The following is a 16728-nucleotide window of genomic DNA, read 5'->3' as shown; positions in this document are numbered from 1 at the left end:
CGAATAAACGCCCTCGAAAAAATTAAGTCAACTCTCTCAATTTCTTGTGTGGTGCTAAGTTCAATTTAAGGTCTTAAATTGACTTTCAAAACATCAAATATTGCTAAAAATGACGATTAATGCAAGGTCCACAATACTCGGTATAATTTGATATCATCTCGTCCAGCTCCTTCCTTACATTTTTCGAGCCTTGATTGGTCGGGCTGCAGTTTGATCAAGGGGCAAGGGATCGGTCTCGATCACTCATCGAAAACCTTTGAAATTAGCAAGTAACACGCGCAACATGCCTGTGCAGGATGTACAATAAAGTGTGTAACGGTAGCAGTCCACAGCTTCAAGAACTCAAATGGTTTTATTGGTATGCATTAAATTGTCATACTTTTGCCATTCAATTTCCAACGGTAAAGATGCCGAGAATTATCAGCCAAGCAATTCGAGGAATCGACCATTTTACGGAAATGCTTTGTTGATTTAAACCCTTAGGAGCACGGAAGGACTTTTTCACAGAACAACTAAGAACATGCAGGCCAGATCCAAAGCTCCACATAATCATTTTTTACGGGCCATGGATGTTCGTCCGGCCAAACGGCAACATTTCCAGGTACCCGGCGGATATAGGAAATCACAACCTACAAAGCTCAAGAAGTCCTTGCCAAGATTTATAGGACGCTGTCATGCGATACCGTATAATACCCTTTGCATTGAGCTGACATCTGCTAAGGTCATTCTTCAATCCAATGAATCTCCATTCTGGAACCGCACACGAGATTTTCATCTCAACCCCTCCCCCCCCTCTTATGTGCATAATAACAAGAATAATTCATGAAATCAATAAAGATCGAAACATTCTCATTAATGACTACGCGGGGGCAAGTGTCTCTAGAAGAAATTTCCTAGGTCAATCTTCGTGCCAAAAGATCATTGTCGACATCAAATGATTCGTACGGTGCGGATCGGTACCTCGACAGACCGTAAAATCTCATCGGTCAAGCATCAAAAGAAGACAAAGCTGGGGAACAAACGAAAGGCTCATCTTATCTTCTCCCCTAAAGCCGAGTTGTCGGCGTCGTCGTCTCCCATCGATAGCACTAGCAGCAGCGTGGCCCACGAAACCACGTCCTTCATCAGCACGTTGAGAATTCGGTGGCAAAACGCCATGTCGTTTCCTCTCCTCCCCTCGCGAAGGACCAACCCCCCACTCGAGAAATCGCGTACGGAAACCCCGGCGACGTCACGGTGTGCGTCACTCTCGCTCCCTCCCTCCCCTGCGGCGATTAATGCGACGAGTGAATCGGGAGGACCGCGTGGGGGTCGCCGATCAGGAGAAAAGCTGGAAGGGACAGCGAAGGATGATGATGTTGAACTCGAACGTCATCGATGACCTCTTTACGTTAAGGTTTCTTCGATCTGAAGGATGGATGGATGGATGTTGGTAGGTTTGTTGCACTCTCTTAATGATGCTTTTTAACTTGCTACAAAGCACACCCACGTGAACGTGTTTAAAATTAAATTGGGATGATAGATTGAGCTAGATGAAAAATTACAAAAAAAATCATCTTGAAATTTGCAGTCATATATAAAACATCATTCTCGCTTTTCTAATTAACTTTCAATTTGCATCTCCTCAAAATTGAGAAGACCCATTATTGGGATGCGTAGAGAGAGAGATATTTCGACGCTGTCGTCGATGCCCCTCACCGTCGACATCACCCCCGCTTCCTTCACAGAGCTTGCGGCTCTAGGTCATGAGAGCTCGAGCCCCGTGACAAGGCTCACAGACAAGATCTGGTCCTGATTGGGTCGGGCGGCGATCATCTAAGGTTGGCAACAACTGCGGATGGCGGGGGTCTAGGCTCAGGGGTAGCGGCTGGACAACGATGGGATAAGAGAGAGATAGTGGATGAAACTAAAATGGAATAATGACACAAACAGTCCCTAAACTTTGGCATAATGTGTAATTTATCCCCTGAACTTTTAATTTGTTCAATGTAGTCCTTGAACTTTAACCCAATGTGCAATTTGGTCCCTGAACTTTTAATTTGTTCAATGTAGTCCCTAAACTTTAGCCTAATGTTTAACGTGGTCCGTGAACTTTTAATTTGTTCAATGTGGTCCCGAACTATTAGTACATGTTCAATTTAGTCCCTGAAATATATGAAAATGTACAATATAGTCCCTGAACTTGAATTAATGGAATGACCACATTGAACATTTTTATAAAGTTCAGGGACCATATTGAACATATACTAAAAGTCTATAGACCACATTGAACAAATTAAAAGTTCATGGACCATATTGAATATCGGGCTAAAGTTCATGATGAACTACATTAAGCAAATTAAAAGTTTAGAGATTAAATTGCACATTAAGTCAAAGTTAAATGACCCTTTGTGTCATTTCCTTAGTTAAGGTATCGGGGATTGTGCTCGGGGCAAGGTAATTCGAGAACGAAGAAGTCACGATTTCTGCAAATAAGTGGGAATGTCATGATGCAAAGTTAATATGAAAAGACCCAAAACATAAGATGCGCGGTGCAGCATTAAAAGCGACGGATAGTATTCGAAATGTAGATCTAAATACCGTGACCAATCCATCCTCCGCCACAACTTTACCACCGATCGAACACGTAGACTGCTGGCTGGCTTCACTCAAAAAGTCGTGTTGAGGTGTGAATGTGAAGGATGCTGTGGTGCGAACGAGCAATCTTTGATGACCCCAAAAAACGTCATCCGTGACCCTTTTGCGTAGGGTTGGCCCCCCCGATCTAGGTCGATGTCAGCTGGTCGGCATTCTCTTAAATTCTACTTTTGGCTAGCAGAAGAACGCCAAAAATGAAGGTGGTACGAGGGAAAATGTTTGCAGATACGAGGGAAAATGCTGGTCGGATTATTATTGTTGGATATTTGATATGTGAACGAATGCAATTGCACGGCTATCTTTGAGTAGATATATTTTATGTACTATGAGGGAAGGTCAACGGGAGCTATGTAAGCACTTTATTCACCTATTCATTCTTTATTTATTCATTCTTTAATCAATAAAGGAATCGAGATATCAAATAATTAAGTCTCAGCCATGCATCGAAGGCCTTGAACTTAGAGCTTAGGATGATGGATCGAGCATAATAAAAGCCATATTCTCCCTGTTCTTGTTTGAAAATTAGGGTAAGTTGCAAAAACCATCTTGAGATTTGTACCTAATTATTCAAAAACCATTTTTAACTTTAAAAGCTTCCGATTTGAATCTCTTCAAAACTGAATAGATCGATTGTTTATGATGTGTCGCGGCTCCCGACCGTGAGAGCTCGAGCTCCGTGACAAAGCTCGCGGACACGACCCGGTGCGAATGGGGTCGCTTGACCTCAATCTGGACCAGATTCTGAGGTCGGCAATGGTTGGGGACGCCGGGGGGGCTAGGCTTGGGGACGATGGTGGGTCGTTCTCGGGGCAAGGGTAATTTGGGAAGGGAAAAGTGACGATTTTTGTGAACAAGTGGGGATGTTCCTACGTAAGTTGATAAAAAATTGCGAAAACTTGGGATGCAAATCGTAAGTTTCAAAAGCGATGATGGCATTGATTGATATGTGGATGCAATTCTCAAGTGGCTTCTTTTAGCAATTACACTCTTTTACCACCTACCGAATAGTAGTATACTATAGAATTCGAAGGCTCACTCGAAAATTGAAGTAGCCATAAGTGATGAAATAGCTTATTAATAAGTAATAACATTTACATATCTCTACTCCTCAAGATACAGATTTTGTACTTCAACTCCACTAGCCAACCCCCCCACATAAGAAAAACTATAGTCTAAAACCACCCGCCGCCCTTGCCCGCCGCACCCATCGGCTCAAACCCCGCCGTGAACGCCGACTATAGCGCGTGGTCCCCCCGTGCCTCGGCCCCTCCAGCCCAACTCTCTTCTTCCCCGAGTCGAGCCTTCACCGACTGCGCGCCTCGAGGTCGATAAGCCATCGGCTCGAGCCCACGTTGCGCCGTATAGCTCAACCTAGTCGAGCAGCCATGGTCACGAGGAGCCCAAGGGCCAAAGCTAGGGCGGTTGTGGCGGCAAGCATGAGAGAGTTGGCGGCCATCACCGCCAGCTCGATGTCCGACGGCCATGGCTAAGAACTCGACGCTTGAGGCCACAACCGTAAGTATGCATTTTTCAAAAATATAAGTATATAAGTGGTATCAAGATAAAAACTCAAATATATCTTTTTTTAATAATTTTCCCTCATCATCAAACTTATTATATTATCCAAAATAAACAACAAAATAAGTATAAAATCCAAAAAAGAAAAAAGAAAATTAGTCAAACCCCTCTTTGCTCTCTCTCTTCGTAACGGAAAGTTTGACCCAGTACAAAAGTCGTTACTTGCCACTTCAACCGTTTGGCAAAAGAGCGCGAGAAACCGGAGGAAAAAAACTGTTCTTCTGCAGAGGAAAGCGAGAAACGGCGCGAGGGGAGTGGAAGAATGCCGATCGGAGAGGCCGCGACGACTCTGCCGGCGCACGAGGACTGCCCTCCTCCGAAGAGCGGCGCCGACCCCGGTCCTCGGCGGTTCTCGCGCGGCGGCCGCTCGGGACGAGCCAGGCGGGAGATGGCGCACGGAGGGAGGAACCCGTCACCGAAGCGAGGAGCGCTGCCGCCGGGTGAGGGGGCAGTGGCGAGCCGGCCCCATCCGCTCGAGCACTCGTGGACGTTCTGGTTCGATAGCCCCGGCACGAAGTCGAGTCAAGCTGCCTGGGGAAGCTCGATACGCCCGGTCTACACTTTCTCCACCATTGAAGAGTTCTGGAGGTAGAGCAGACTGGCTGTCTTTGATTTTCGCTTTCACCGGTCTCGTTTCGGGCTTATCTTGCTCGATGTTCTGTTTCAATCTGGTGAAATTCTGAGTTACGATATGATTTTGAAGTAGCTTTTGTCTTTCTTGGTTCGATTCTTCTGTGTTTTTCTTGGTTCTTTCTGTTCCGATCTCGTGCTGGTTTGTGTTTATGGATTTGAAGTAGCTTTTCGTCTTTCCAATCTGTGATCATACGCAGTAGGATGAACAGGAGGGTGTGAAATTTGGGTATATTTCTCTTGGGTTGAATTGAATCTTGAGAAGTAACCATGAAATTGAGAAATCCATGTGGTGGTGCCTTTTTGCTTTGCTAGCAACTGATGGTGTGTCATTTAACTTGGCTTTGTCGATTGTCGAAAGGGCAGCCGAGTTAAAGACTTAAGAGCGTCGTCCTGCACGGCTGAACTTGAACATCGAGTGTTTGTTCGGGGATTGGAACTTTTCGAGTTTAGTATTTGGTGTCAAGAAACTGACAATAGAGGACTGGATGATCTTGGATTCTGCATTTGCCATTTGGTGTTTCTACTCTGTTCTCTTGCAACATTGTGATCAATCAGCTATCGATATCGACATTTTTCCCCTCAATTTTATGTGAACGTAATGTAATATGTGATTGACTTTTTTAAGCCATATTTTCTTCTGAAGTCAATTAATGCTAAATTGTCAGGTACTGCATATACTTCATCAATATATTGTAATAGCTGATTCCCTCTTTGAATTGCATGCTCTGGTCTTGACAGTGTTGATATTGTCAGAGTCTAATAGAGGTTGTGACAATCAGATGGAAAACTGCAATTTGGCTGAGTCCATAATGGTGTTTCTAATTAGACCAACAGTATAGAGACTGCTGAACTGTATACGATGGAAAGTTATTTTGATTGCTATGGCACTCAGGCATATGACTTCTAGTGGATTCCTTAGGAAATGAAAGTTATTGCCAGATGCAGATCCTGCTTAGTGAGGTCAGATCTCTTCTGGGTAATATCTGTTGTTGTTTGTAGCATTGTACTCTGGCATCTGCTAAACTGGATGGAGTCACTTGCTAACTTCTATATACAGAATGGGGTTCTTTCTATGAAGAATCGCTCACACATTGGTCGATTCAATAAAATCTGCTCTTTTAGGTATGCATTGATACGAAAGAAGATTTGAATGGAAGACACTCAATCCACCATATTTTCGCTATTTGAAATTCCATAGAAAACAGCATTACAGCGACACACAAGAAGCTGATAATTTCACTGAGTGATTCGCAAATGAATAGTTAAGATCAGCAGTGAGGACGAAAGAAGTAGAAAAGAAGAAAGGGTGTTCAGTGCAATACCCTCAATATACTGATCAGAGAGCTGGGAGAATAGTTCCATTGCACATTGTGTTGCTTCTCAAGATGCCATGCCGATGCCATCTTGGGTGGATAAATGAAGGAGAGAACGAATTTTTTTTTTCCTTGTGATCCTGTTCTTTAGATTTTTTTTTCTGTCGTTACTTTTCTTCTTTTCCATAGTTGCTTCCTTGTGAAGCTCTTCGAGAGATTGTCGCAATCCTAATATTCCTTTTGTCAAGAACAAGTGTACAATAGCATTGAATGTGCACCTTTATTTCTCAAATGAGAAGCTTCAGTAGTGTCTTCCATCACTATGCTATCTCTGATTTTAGAAGAGAGATCTATCTCTTCCTCCATAAAATTGTAAAAGATTTTGAGCCTCCTGCTTTTTGCAGTTAACTCATCCTTTGCCCTCCCTCCTTTTTCTTTATTCTAGCTGAAGCCATTCACTTATTCCAGGTGCTGTTAATGGCAATTTCCGCTTTAGTTGTGTAAGAAAGGTACCATATTATCTATATAAGCACCTATATTGCCATGCTACTCGGAGGTCTTGCTATCATCCCTCCAGTGCAGTGCCAACTGCCAGCACCAAGGATATATCTAAAGGGGAATGCAGTGATGGATGTATGACCTGCAATCCTGATGCTTTGAATTCCTCAGTAGCCTAGCATGATGCTTGCATTCGGATTCTATGCCGAGTAATAGCTTGATGCCATGATGATAGAGTGAATTTCTTAATGTTCTATGAGAATTAAGGCTTGCTGTCCAGTTTTCCGAGATCTTTTGAATTCGTGATGTTTGGGATTTCAGCGTTTACAACAACCTGCATCAGCCAAGTAAGTTGGTGGTGGGAGCTGACCTCCACTGTTTCAAGAATAAAGTGGAGCCAAAGTGGGAGGACCCCGTCTGTGCAAACGGGGGGAAGTGGACTGTAACTTTCTCCAGAGGGAGGTCAGATACGTCCTGGCTGTACACGGTATGCCTTCTGCCCCCAGATGACTGAAGCTGTTTGAATTTTCTATAGGCGTGGGCTCGGCTTGACACATGCTTATGTTCCTGTGTAATAGTTACTAGCAATGGTTGGTGAACAGTTTGACCATGGAGAAGAGATTTGTGGAGCAGTCGTCAGTGTCAGAGCTAAGCAAGATAAGATAGCTTTATGGACTAGAAATGCTTCAGATGAGGCTGCCCAGGTAGTTTCTTCTTCAAGCCAGCTCTAGTTCCAGTCATTTAGTGGCAAGCAGCAAACTGGCGTGCGAATATCTTCGCCCCCTCCGCTCGGACATTACTTGCATTAGCCTGGCCTTTTGCAGATGAGCATTGGGAAGCAGTGGAAGGAGTTCCTCGACTGCAGCCAGAACGCGGGGTTCATCTTTCACGTGAGTTTCGACCGATTGGAGCAACTCGTGTCTTTTTTGCCTTTTAGAAGTCTTTAGTCCGGTCATGTCGTGCAATCTGTGCGACTGAATCTCCTGGATACTATCACAGGAGGATGCCAAGAAGCTTGACAGAGCCGCCAAGAATCGCTACACGGCATGAATAAAATGTCCGTATTGGATGCAGCTACAGGAAGTAAATGCCTTCGCTCCGTCGCCTTACCAATCATTTGTACAGTGCTGGTGATATGGGTTAGGTTGTTCCCAAGTTTATAACAATCTAGGCTGACTAACAAGTACATCTCTTAAAGGGACAATCCTGTTAATACGCTGGGGTATTACTGCAAAATTTCTCGGAAAATTTTCGATCCGCGAAAGATGTCAACACATCTCAAATCGAACACAAAGTAGAACAAACCCCCACTAGCAATTGAATCAGTAAGCGCTTTGACTCAAAATCCATCTCATCTACTTTTCAGCTCGTTCCATGTTCTCATCAGACTGCGTGATCTTAGCCTTCTAGAGGACAAATCTTCTTGCTTGGTCATAGTTCTAGGACTGAATCACCACAGCTCTTATATGCTCTGCAGGTAGATTACTACCTCTTTTCTATGGTTATACAAAAAAAAAATAGAGGACAGTCAGATGCTGATACTTATGAATGAAAATTATGAGTCACTTCATCGAAGGGCCAATACATCATTCGCGTTACCGTACGCCAAAGTTTCAATTTATACACCGCACGACACGCTTTTCTCAAATCAGTCACAACACAAGACATCCAACAAACAAGCTGTCCCTAACATGTAGCATTTTGCTAAATAAATAATCACCAAACCACTACTACCTCTGTATTTCCACCAGAAAAGGAATTGATTTACAGCAACATTTTAGCTCTATTGTTGCTCAAAGAGGTTATAGCAATTGAGAAAAAACACAAGATCAGCTGCAACCCCATTGGAACTACGAATGTCGGCTACGAAAGAATCTCACCCTCCTCCCCAATCAAAATTTTGTCATCGTCGTCGTCTTCCAAAAACTCGTCCTTTATAAACAAGCCTAAGCGCTCCAGCGGATTCCTATAGTGAGCCCCATCAAACACTCCTGATACCACTTCAGATCCATCATCAACATCAGCAAGACGAGGTGATGAACCGGAACACCCACTCAACATCTCCAGTTCCTTCAGAATCTTGAGATTTTCCTCAAAGTCGACAGTCTTTTCCATCTGGACGCAGTTCACACCCGTCAGCGTCGAACACAAATACTTTCTGAGTTTTGACCACACATGAAGAAACAAGTCGAAGAGTAAAACCTTTTGAAGTGCAATTCGAGCAGCTTCCCTGTCTCTCTCCCTTTGCTTTCTGGCTTCAGCCTCTGCTCTCATTCGCTCAGCAGCTTCTGCTGCTCTGATCTGAGCTTCAATCCTTGCTTTTTCTGCATTGAAAGATCACAAAAATGTTAATCACCACAATACGAGTTTTGGAACAGCAATTAAATTCCAATTAACTGTTCTAATTCCAATATCCGTAATGAACAAAAATAACTACGACATTAAATGCCAAAACCAAAAGCAACATATTTGGGGATTACATTATCTGAAGTCCATGGAAAATAGACTGACAAAGGTTTGCATGTTCTCTCTACGAAAATAAAGTTCAGACCTATCGTGGCAGCAGAATAGTCTTGTGGAAAGAATGTCTGTCAAGGAAAGAAGAGTTTTCTCAAGACCAGGGTATCATGGGAAATTGAGTTGTCCAGCTACCCACCGAGTTAGCTTAATCAACAAGAGGTCTCACATCATTATTTGACAGCCAAAAATTGATGACTCATTTGATCATTTGATCGATCAGGATTTCGCATCAGTATTATTACGCCAACAATTACTTGACCAACAAAAATTACCAATCATTGTATAAGAATGAAGTGATTGATGGAAGTGCCTAATGCTGCACTCATGAAGTATAAGCAGTCCCAACAATAGTTCTCATCGCTGCTTCTTCGTAAACTTCCCATTGTTCGTAATTTTTTACTTCCGTTGACACCTGTGCTGTGTCCCAATGCTATATCTTTTTTAACATCTTTTCATCTACTGACTGGCACATTAATCATAATAAATTGTTGGTAGTAATGAACTAAATTAGTACAGTATTATTGCTGTGAAAGCAATCCCATTGAAACACGTCACTAAATTTGTGTTAACTTTACATTACATTTCACCATTCATGATCACAGGCAAAACTAATGCCGAATACATTGTCTCAGGCCAACCAATGGCAGCAGAACATTCATTTTCTTTTTTTGCCCCAAGCGACACCGCAGTTATTGAGAAACAAATCTACAAGAGCCTTATCATGATTCTCCAACAAAACTTGTTCGCACAGCCAGAGGATCAGCATCCTTAAATCAACGAGCTATTATACATGCAACTGAGTTAGAAGAATCGTCTGATTCTCTAAACCTCCCCTGCAGGATGGTGATATGGAGGAGAGAGAAGACACACCTTATTCGATACAAGGTGAAAAGGAATAATTTGCTAAAATCTTGCTTTTCTTTCTGGTTAACAGGTCGATTTGTAGTAGTGATTGTACATAGCACATTAACAATCAAAATAAGGTCAGAAGAAACAAAATCTAAACCAGAACAGGGATATGCTGACAGTAAACACTAAAGAGAACCATTTGATCGACCTCATTCCTACAAAACTAAGCTCTCCAACAACAGTGTCCACAGATGAGGTCAATTTTCATGGAAAACGGGGAGACCTCAGCAAACGATGTGATCTGCCACTACAGAAGATGATGAGGAAATCAGCTCATCGTTTGCACTTCGCTATTGACTTCTTGAAAAAGAGACTGTCTATGAAAAGTACTGCCTTTGGTAAAATGGGTTTGCAGAGGAACCTAAATCTTTGGGTAATTGCAGCAAGCCAGCAGAAACCTAAACAACTTCAACTTTTCATTTCGAAGTTGGATAGATATTAAAGAGCTTAGAGGTCGAAATTTCTTTTGAAGGATAGATGGTTTCAAACTTTGAACTTTGAGTCTTCATTAGTAAACTACTTTTGTTTTCCTAGAACAATTATCTCGCCAGCGATTAATCACATATTCCTTATTTCCCCACAAAGAAGATTCTTTACCTCTCAAAGAAAGATTTGTATGATCATTAAGCTGAAACTATCCTCCATCTAGTGAAAGAAAAATACACTAACAAGAATTCGTCCATTTGACCTTGACAAAGAAAAATCCATGACTTCTAGTAGGACTAATGGAAAGCACCCCAGTAAAGTAGCTCCCTATCATTGGATAACTCTACCAACGCTCATGGAACCCATAATGACAATAGCCATAAAGCCTAATCTCAATTCAAGTGCATTAGAAGGTCCGTGAAGCCTTCAAGGTGCAAACCAGAGCAGTAGTAGACAGAGATATTGCCAATGATTTAGCCAAAAGTTAAGAGTGGAAATTTCATATTGATTAGAAAAATCTCTTCTTGAAGGAATTTCAGCATTGGACCAGACCTCCCTGGCTCAGTCACCAACTGCCAGACCCCACACAGGTTACTGATATCACTCAAGATCTAGCCAGCATTAATTCATCAATCCCATCATAATCCAAGGAGCAAGGCGAGAGATGCAATTACAAATTTAATACAGTATGCAGTCAGCTCCCTTGGGTCAAAACTTGATCAATACAAGGCTCCTACAATGCTTGCCAAATTGACTTCCATGGTAATGGCCACAAAGACAGACTTAACTGAATCCTTTTAAGGATCTATATATCCAGTTTTGAGTCTGAAGTTACCACACTCAATCTGAAAGGGGTAACATCGACCCAACTTCTATAAGCTCTTCAGCTGAAATTACTAAACCAACAACCACAGGCATGAACGATGCAAACAATAACCCAAGCTCTGCTGCTCGATAGAGAAAAGTGTTCACAAAACACAATAAAAAAACACAATGCTGCTCAAGAATTCAAATCGAACTAGCCAATTGCTTTTCTACTTTGTGACCTTACCATATATATCAAAATTAACTTGCTTGAACACAACAGAAATCATGAGAGAGGAATTCGGAGCAAATAGAGAGAAAAGTTTAAAGAGTAAATCTAGTTCCCCGCTCATGTGAGAGTATTTGCAAAAGATTTGCACATATGTCTTAGGGAAGAAATATAACAATAGGTTAACTTTTTTATCACCTTCGCGCTGCCTTCTCTCTAATCTTTCCTTCTCCTGTTGCATCTTCACAGGATCTGCCTTATCGCACTGTAATTACAAAAGGCATGTATGAAACAACTGTTATGATACACTTCATATAACATCATCTACTACCAACAAACAAAACACATACCTGATCCAGTAGTGTTTTCTGTTGCGCCTTTAAGATGGTGTCAGCAAAGCGACTCTTTAACATTGCAGCACGCAGGGCCTTTTTAGGTGACAGCGGTATGTCAAGGAGAGAAGCACTCCACCCTGATATAATGTCATTATGGATCATTCTCCTGCTTTCTTGAATGGTCAAAATATATCTCAACCGAACGATTCACGACATACTAACCTTCCCCACATGTGGCATCCGTAGATGGAATTGCAAGGTGGGAACTAGGACAGACATTTCCATCGTCCACAGTACTTACAGCTCCTTTTGAGTATTTCCAGAAGCAAATTGAATGAACGTTGTAACATCGAACAACTTCAAACATCACAAATCCGAAAGATGCACTTACCATCAGAATCTGGATCAGATTTACTGGCCTGCACCACAGACGAGCTCCTAGCCTAAAATTGCAAGTTCAGGTAGCAACTTTCAGCACTAAATCAAAAGGCATACGAACGGAACTGTTCAACTTATAAAAAAGAAATACTCTAAAATCTAGATATACCGATCTTGGAGCATCAATAGTAAATTCGTGATCTCGGTCCTTCTCTGAAGGTAAATCCAAAAGGCCAACAAACATAAAATCAGTACTCCGTAGATACCAAAATAAAAGTTCCTAAAATGGAGACAGCAAAAGAAGATTATTTACCCATTGAAGATGCAGAAGCTGGTCCAGCAACGCTGCATCGGCACGTTGTATTGCCACATGCATTACACTTGGAGCGGCAAGCATGTCCACTAGCACCATCAGTGCCTATATGACACACTGGCAATTAGCTCTAGAAGAGAGCTACAAAAGCAGAAATTATACTCTGCCACTTCATTACCTTTGTCGTTATTTCCTAATGACTTGGTTGTGCAACTCTGTGCAACTTTAGAAACCTTAATCTGCTCAAGAACCAGTTAACCACACATTAATATATTTATGGTAGAATAGATGCAAACCACAGTCGACAAATCTAAACAACAAATACAATCTGCCGGTACTGACTAATGTTTCCCAGTTGACTCAAATTTTGGAAAATAATGTCTCACCTTTAATAAAGTAGTAGCATCACAGTTCTTCTTTACCATATCTCCCGTTTGCATCCTATTTTGAGGCACACTGGTGCACTGAGGAGGTGTATTGGGACCGTTTTGTCCCACGGCACTGCTTTCTCTACTTTGTCTACTCAATGCGGATCCCTTCACTATTCTAGTTTCTCCATTGCTCCACTTTGCCTCAAGAGCTTTCCATCCCGTCTCAAAGATCTTATTCAACATATCTGCCATTATATGTACCTGATTGCCGGGTGGATTGTAGCACATGGCATTAGAAAAGGTCAACCTAATATCAGCCGCAAATTCTTCTGTTCCACGATACATATTTTTCTCGAGCTTAGATTTTATTGTCCCTAAATCCATTGGCTCTGATATGATTGAGAAATAATCCGGTATGTTTAGCTTTACTGGATCGACCGGTTGCTTGAAAGGCCAACCACATTGATGATTCATTAGTCTCCTTAAAATGGCAGAACATTGTTGCGTAACAGCCCGATCCATCCTTTGTCTCTTCTTTGCAACTTCAAACTCTACTTGAGGTCCACGCTTATTAGCACCAGAGACGGAACTTCCAAACTTCGCATCAGCCTCGCTTTCAGAAGGCAAATCGCCATTCTTCTCCTTACCATTCACAGCGCCAGAAGTCCAATCATCAATAAGCAGATTCTGCTGCCCATACCCACATGATCTGGATTGGGGTTCTGCTTCGACTCTTCTTCCGGAAAACTTAATCTTCACCTTCTTGACAACTACACTTTCCGTCGCAATCATCGTGAGGCACTAGAAAACCCCTTTAGAACGAATGATTGGCTCTTCTTCTTCTTCGGGACTACGACAATCAGCCTCCTCCTCAACAAGAAATCATGCTGTTCGACATACCGGGACCGGGACTGAGAGAATTGGAAAGCCAAACAAGGAAAGAGAAGAAGAAGTAAAATTAATGGCCCGCGAAAACAATTTCGAAACCCTAACCTAACACAAAAACAGAAATAGCAATCACCGAGTCAAAAAAAAAACGCTAAACTGAAGAACAAGAGGCCAAAACTGATTGATCCCGGAAAGAAAAAAATCGGCGGGCACGACACCCAAGAGTCCAACCACCAAAAAGAAGGGCCCGAACCCACGAGTAAGAGCATCGAAGTCGAGTTCACTCGCACCCACCACAAGAACTTCGCCCTAATTTCCTTCACCAGTAGGACGAAAACGCAGCCGAGAGACCAAAAAAAAAACAACACAACACCCACCCATCAAAATCCGCCCGCCGCGCTCGCTACGAACAACAACAGAAACTCCAGCGGTTACCAAATTCCAAAACCCACCATCCCCCTTTCCCCGCCAAAATTTCTCGCCGCCCTCCCTCCGTTAACCAAAAACCGGGACCGAGCGCCACTCAACAAAAAAGGGCGAAAGCAAGAAGCCGCAAAGGACCGAAAAGCGCGAGATCTAGGGAGGGGGGGGCTTTCGCGCGACGGGACGAAACTCACCGAATCGGCAACGAATCCGCGGGCCGCCGGGAGGGGGGGACCGGATCCGGTCACGGCATCGGGGGCTCCACCCACCCCCGCACCACCCAAGAGAGAGGGGGGGCGGCCGGCCGGCGAGCCTCCTCCGCCGGGGAGCCTCGTCGCGATGGGGGGGCCGGAGGGGGGGTTTAGGGCAGCGAGGGGTTTCAGTGGGAGAAGGAAGGGGGGGGGAGGGAGGAGAGAGAGAGAGAGCCAAGACAAAAAAACCGAGGTTTTGCCCCTCCTCTTTTTAGGGTTTCTTGGTCGCCCCCCGCTCTGTCCCTCTCTCTCTCTACATGCCCGTGACGATATTTCTGGCCGACGGCGCTGACGTCATATATTTTGCTCTCCCTCTCGCTCTCCTCCTTTTTCTCAATATATAATTTTGTTTTTCGCTCCCCCTTTTTTGTTGTTTTTGTTTCCCCGATTTGTTTTTTTTTGTTATTATCTATCGGGAGCTCCGCAAACGCGGAGTGGTCCGGCATGTGAAGTTACGCAAACGCCCCTCCGCGCCCGCGGTTCCTCCAGGGGCGGATGCGTAAATTCGGCTAGGCGGCGCCCCGGGTTGGGCGGCGGTGAGGAGTTTCACTCCAACACTCAAAGCTTCCGAGCTTATAAACAGGAGCTAAAGGAATAAAGAAGATATGTGCGTCGGTATTTGTTTTATAATTCATTGACTACTTTCAAGAGAATTTGAAATATGAATAAATATATATTGAATAAGATATAACTATAAAAAAAAATTTCAAAATATCGATTGTACAACAAATCACGATGCATGGACAATCGTGAAACTTTCCCTAGTGTTGATCTGCTTTGAAAGGAAAACCCGTTTAAGTGGAAAGACCGAGTTCGCATAACCGTAACGTAACGAGGGAAACGGGTTTCTGAAAAGGTCCGTATAATAAGATAACTGACGGGAAACTAGGAACTATAATAGGAAAAACGATATCTTTGCTGATCTGATAAACAAGGTGCTTCGTCGATGAGCATCGGCGGCGCGTTGATTCCCCTCGGGGAAGTAAAGCGCGAGAGCTCGGTCTCTCCCAAATCAAGTTCAGTAGTGACCTGCATTTGTTGATCGATTTTAGAATAATCCTCTCTTTTTTTTCCCCAAAAAAACCAATTTTTATAACTCATTATCTGTTAAAACTATATTGTGCTATTTTTTCCGGACAAAGATAGCATATAAAAATATATCGTACCTAGAGATCATACCTGTGTATTTTTCTAAAATATGATTTACCATTGAAATTGGAAGATTGGCGATTCTATATATATTTATAATATATTTGTACAGTGCATGTCGTGCAGTCCCTACTCTCACACTCTATTTTATTTTTTATTGTCTTTCCCCTTTTTTTTAAACTTTTTTGCTCCGCCAACTCTGACTTTTCATTCTCGTTTTCCAGTCCATCCCCCTTTTTGTTTTTTGGAAAAATGATGCCATAAACATTGGTCTAGTGTACATTGTGACATGAACTTTTAATTTATTCAATATAATTCATGAATTTCAGTCCAACATGTAATATGATCCATGAACTATTAATTTTTTTAATACAGTTCATGAAATTTTTGTACATATTCAATTTAGTCCACAAACTATATGAAAATATTTTCATATGGTTCGGGGACTCCACTGAATGGGCACAAGAGTTCGAGAGCACATTAAAAAATTAAAAGTTCAGAGACGACATTCAACATTAGACTAAAGTTCATGGACCACGTTGCACATTGGGCCAAAGTTTAAAGACCATTTTGTGTCGTTATCCCTTGTTTTTACGCTTATTTTTCCTGTATTTTTACCTTTTTCGCTATTCTATGTAATTATTTAGTCCATTCACTAATGCATAATTTATGTAGTTTTTAGATTCTTTTTTCTGTTTCTTTTCTTAATAATTATTTCTGATCGAACCTTCCTTATTAATTTGTTCATTCCAAAATGTTACATTTTTCCAATACATGTTGAGAACTCTTTTACGTGAATCCTATATAAGACTTGCACTTCATGTACCATACATCTTACACGATTAATCGAACCATGTCCATGTTTTGTTTGAATTTCTACTTTTACGAATCTTTCCTATTCCTGCTCTAACTTTATTTTTTTCTATTTTCTTTTATTTCCTCCTCTTCTTCTTTAATTGACTATTAGTAAATACCCTATGTACTATGTAGTATTTCTGCGAATACGTATATGTCTATTTTAATTAATATCCTACATAGCGTGTCCACGATTAGCATCTCCATGATTACATATG

The 16728-nt window shown here is 42.3% G+C and overlaps 2 protein-coding genes across 3 annotated transcripts; one reads left to right on the top strand and one right to left on the bottom strand.

Moving 5' to 3' along the window:
• The first annotated feature begins 4378 nt into the window (after positions 1–4378).
• LOC115682073 (eukaryotic translation initiation factor 4E-2-like) lies at positions 4379–7923 on the top strand. Its single transcript, XM_030606218.2, has 5 exons — positions 4379–4803; positions 6981–7146; positions 7238–7363; positions 7484–7549; positions 7659–7923. The coding sequence occupies exons 1-5, from the start codon at positions 4478–4480 to the stop codon at positions 7707–7709; spliced, it is 735 nt and encodes a 244-aa protein (XP_030462078.2). The 5' UTR covers positions 4379–4477; the 3' UTR covers positions 7710–7923.
• Positions 7924–8201: 278 nt separating this feature from the next.
• LOC115682070 (transcription factor GTE12-like) lies at positions 8202–13736 on the bottom strand. Of its 2 annotated transcripts, none has more exons than XM_030606212.2 (10): positions 12960–13736; positions 12752–12812; positions 12574–12678; positions 12430–12473; positions 12274–12325; positions 12105–12188; positions 11898–12019; positions 11746–11812; positions 8862–8983; positions 8202–8774 (listed from the first exon to the last, which is right to left on the bottom strand). In XM_030606212.2, the coding sequence occupies exons 1-10, from the start codon at positions 13734–13736 to the stop codon at positions 8523–8525; spliced, it is 1686 nt and encodes a 561-aa protein (XP_030462072.1). In that variant the 3' UTR covers positions 8202–8522. The 2 variants fall into 2 exon arrangements, with proteins under 2 accessions (XP_030462072.1, XP_056175495.1); XM_056319520.1 differs by having other exon boundaries at positions 12752–12826; positions 12977–13736.
• Between the last annotated feature and the right edge of the window lie 2992 nt (positions 13737–16728).

The sequence above is a fragment of the Syzygium oleosum genome, unplaced genomic scaffold, assembly GCF_021117445.2.
Source record: "Syzygium oleosum isolate NSW1041296 unplaced genomic scaffold, Sole_v2.1 Sole_v2.18, whole genome shotgun sequence".
Lineage (NCBI taxonomy): Eukaryota > Viridiplantae > Streptophyta > Magnoliopsida > Myrtales > Myrtaceae > Syzygium > Syzygium oleosum.
The sequence above is the reverse complement of the archived record's forward strand: the minus strand, read 5'-3'. Positions and strand labels throughout refer to the sequence as shown.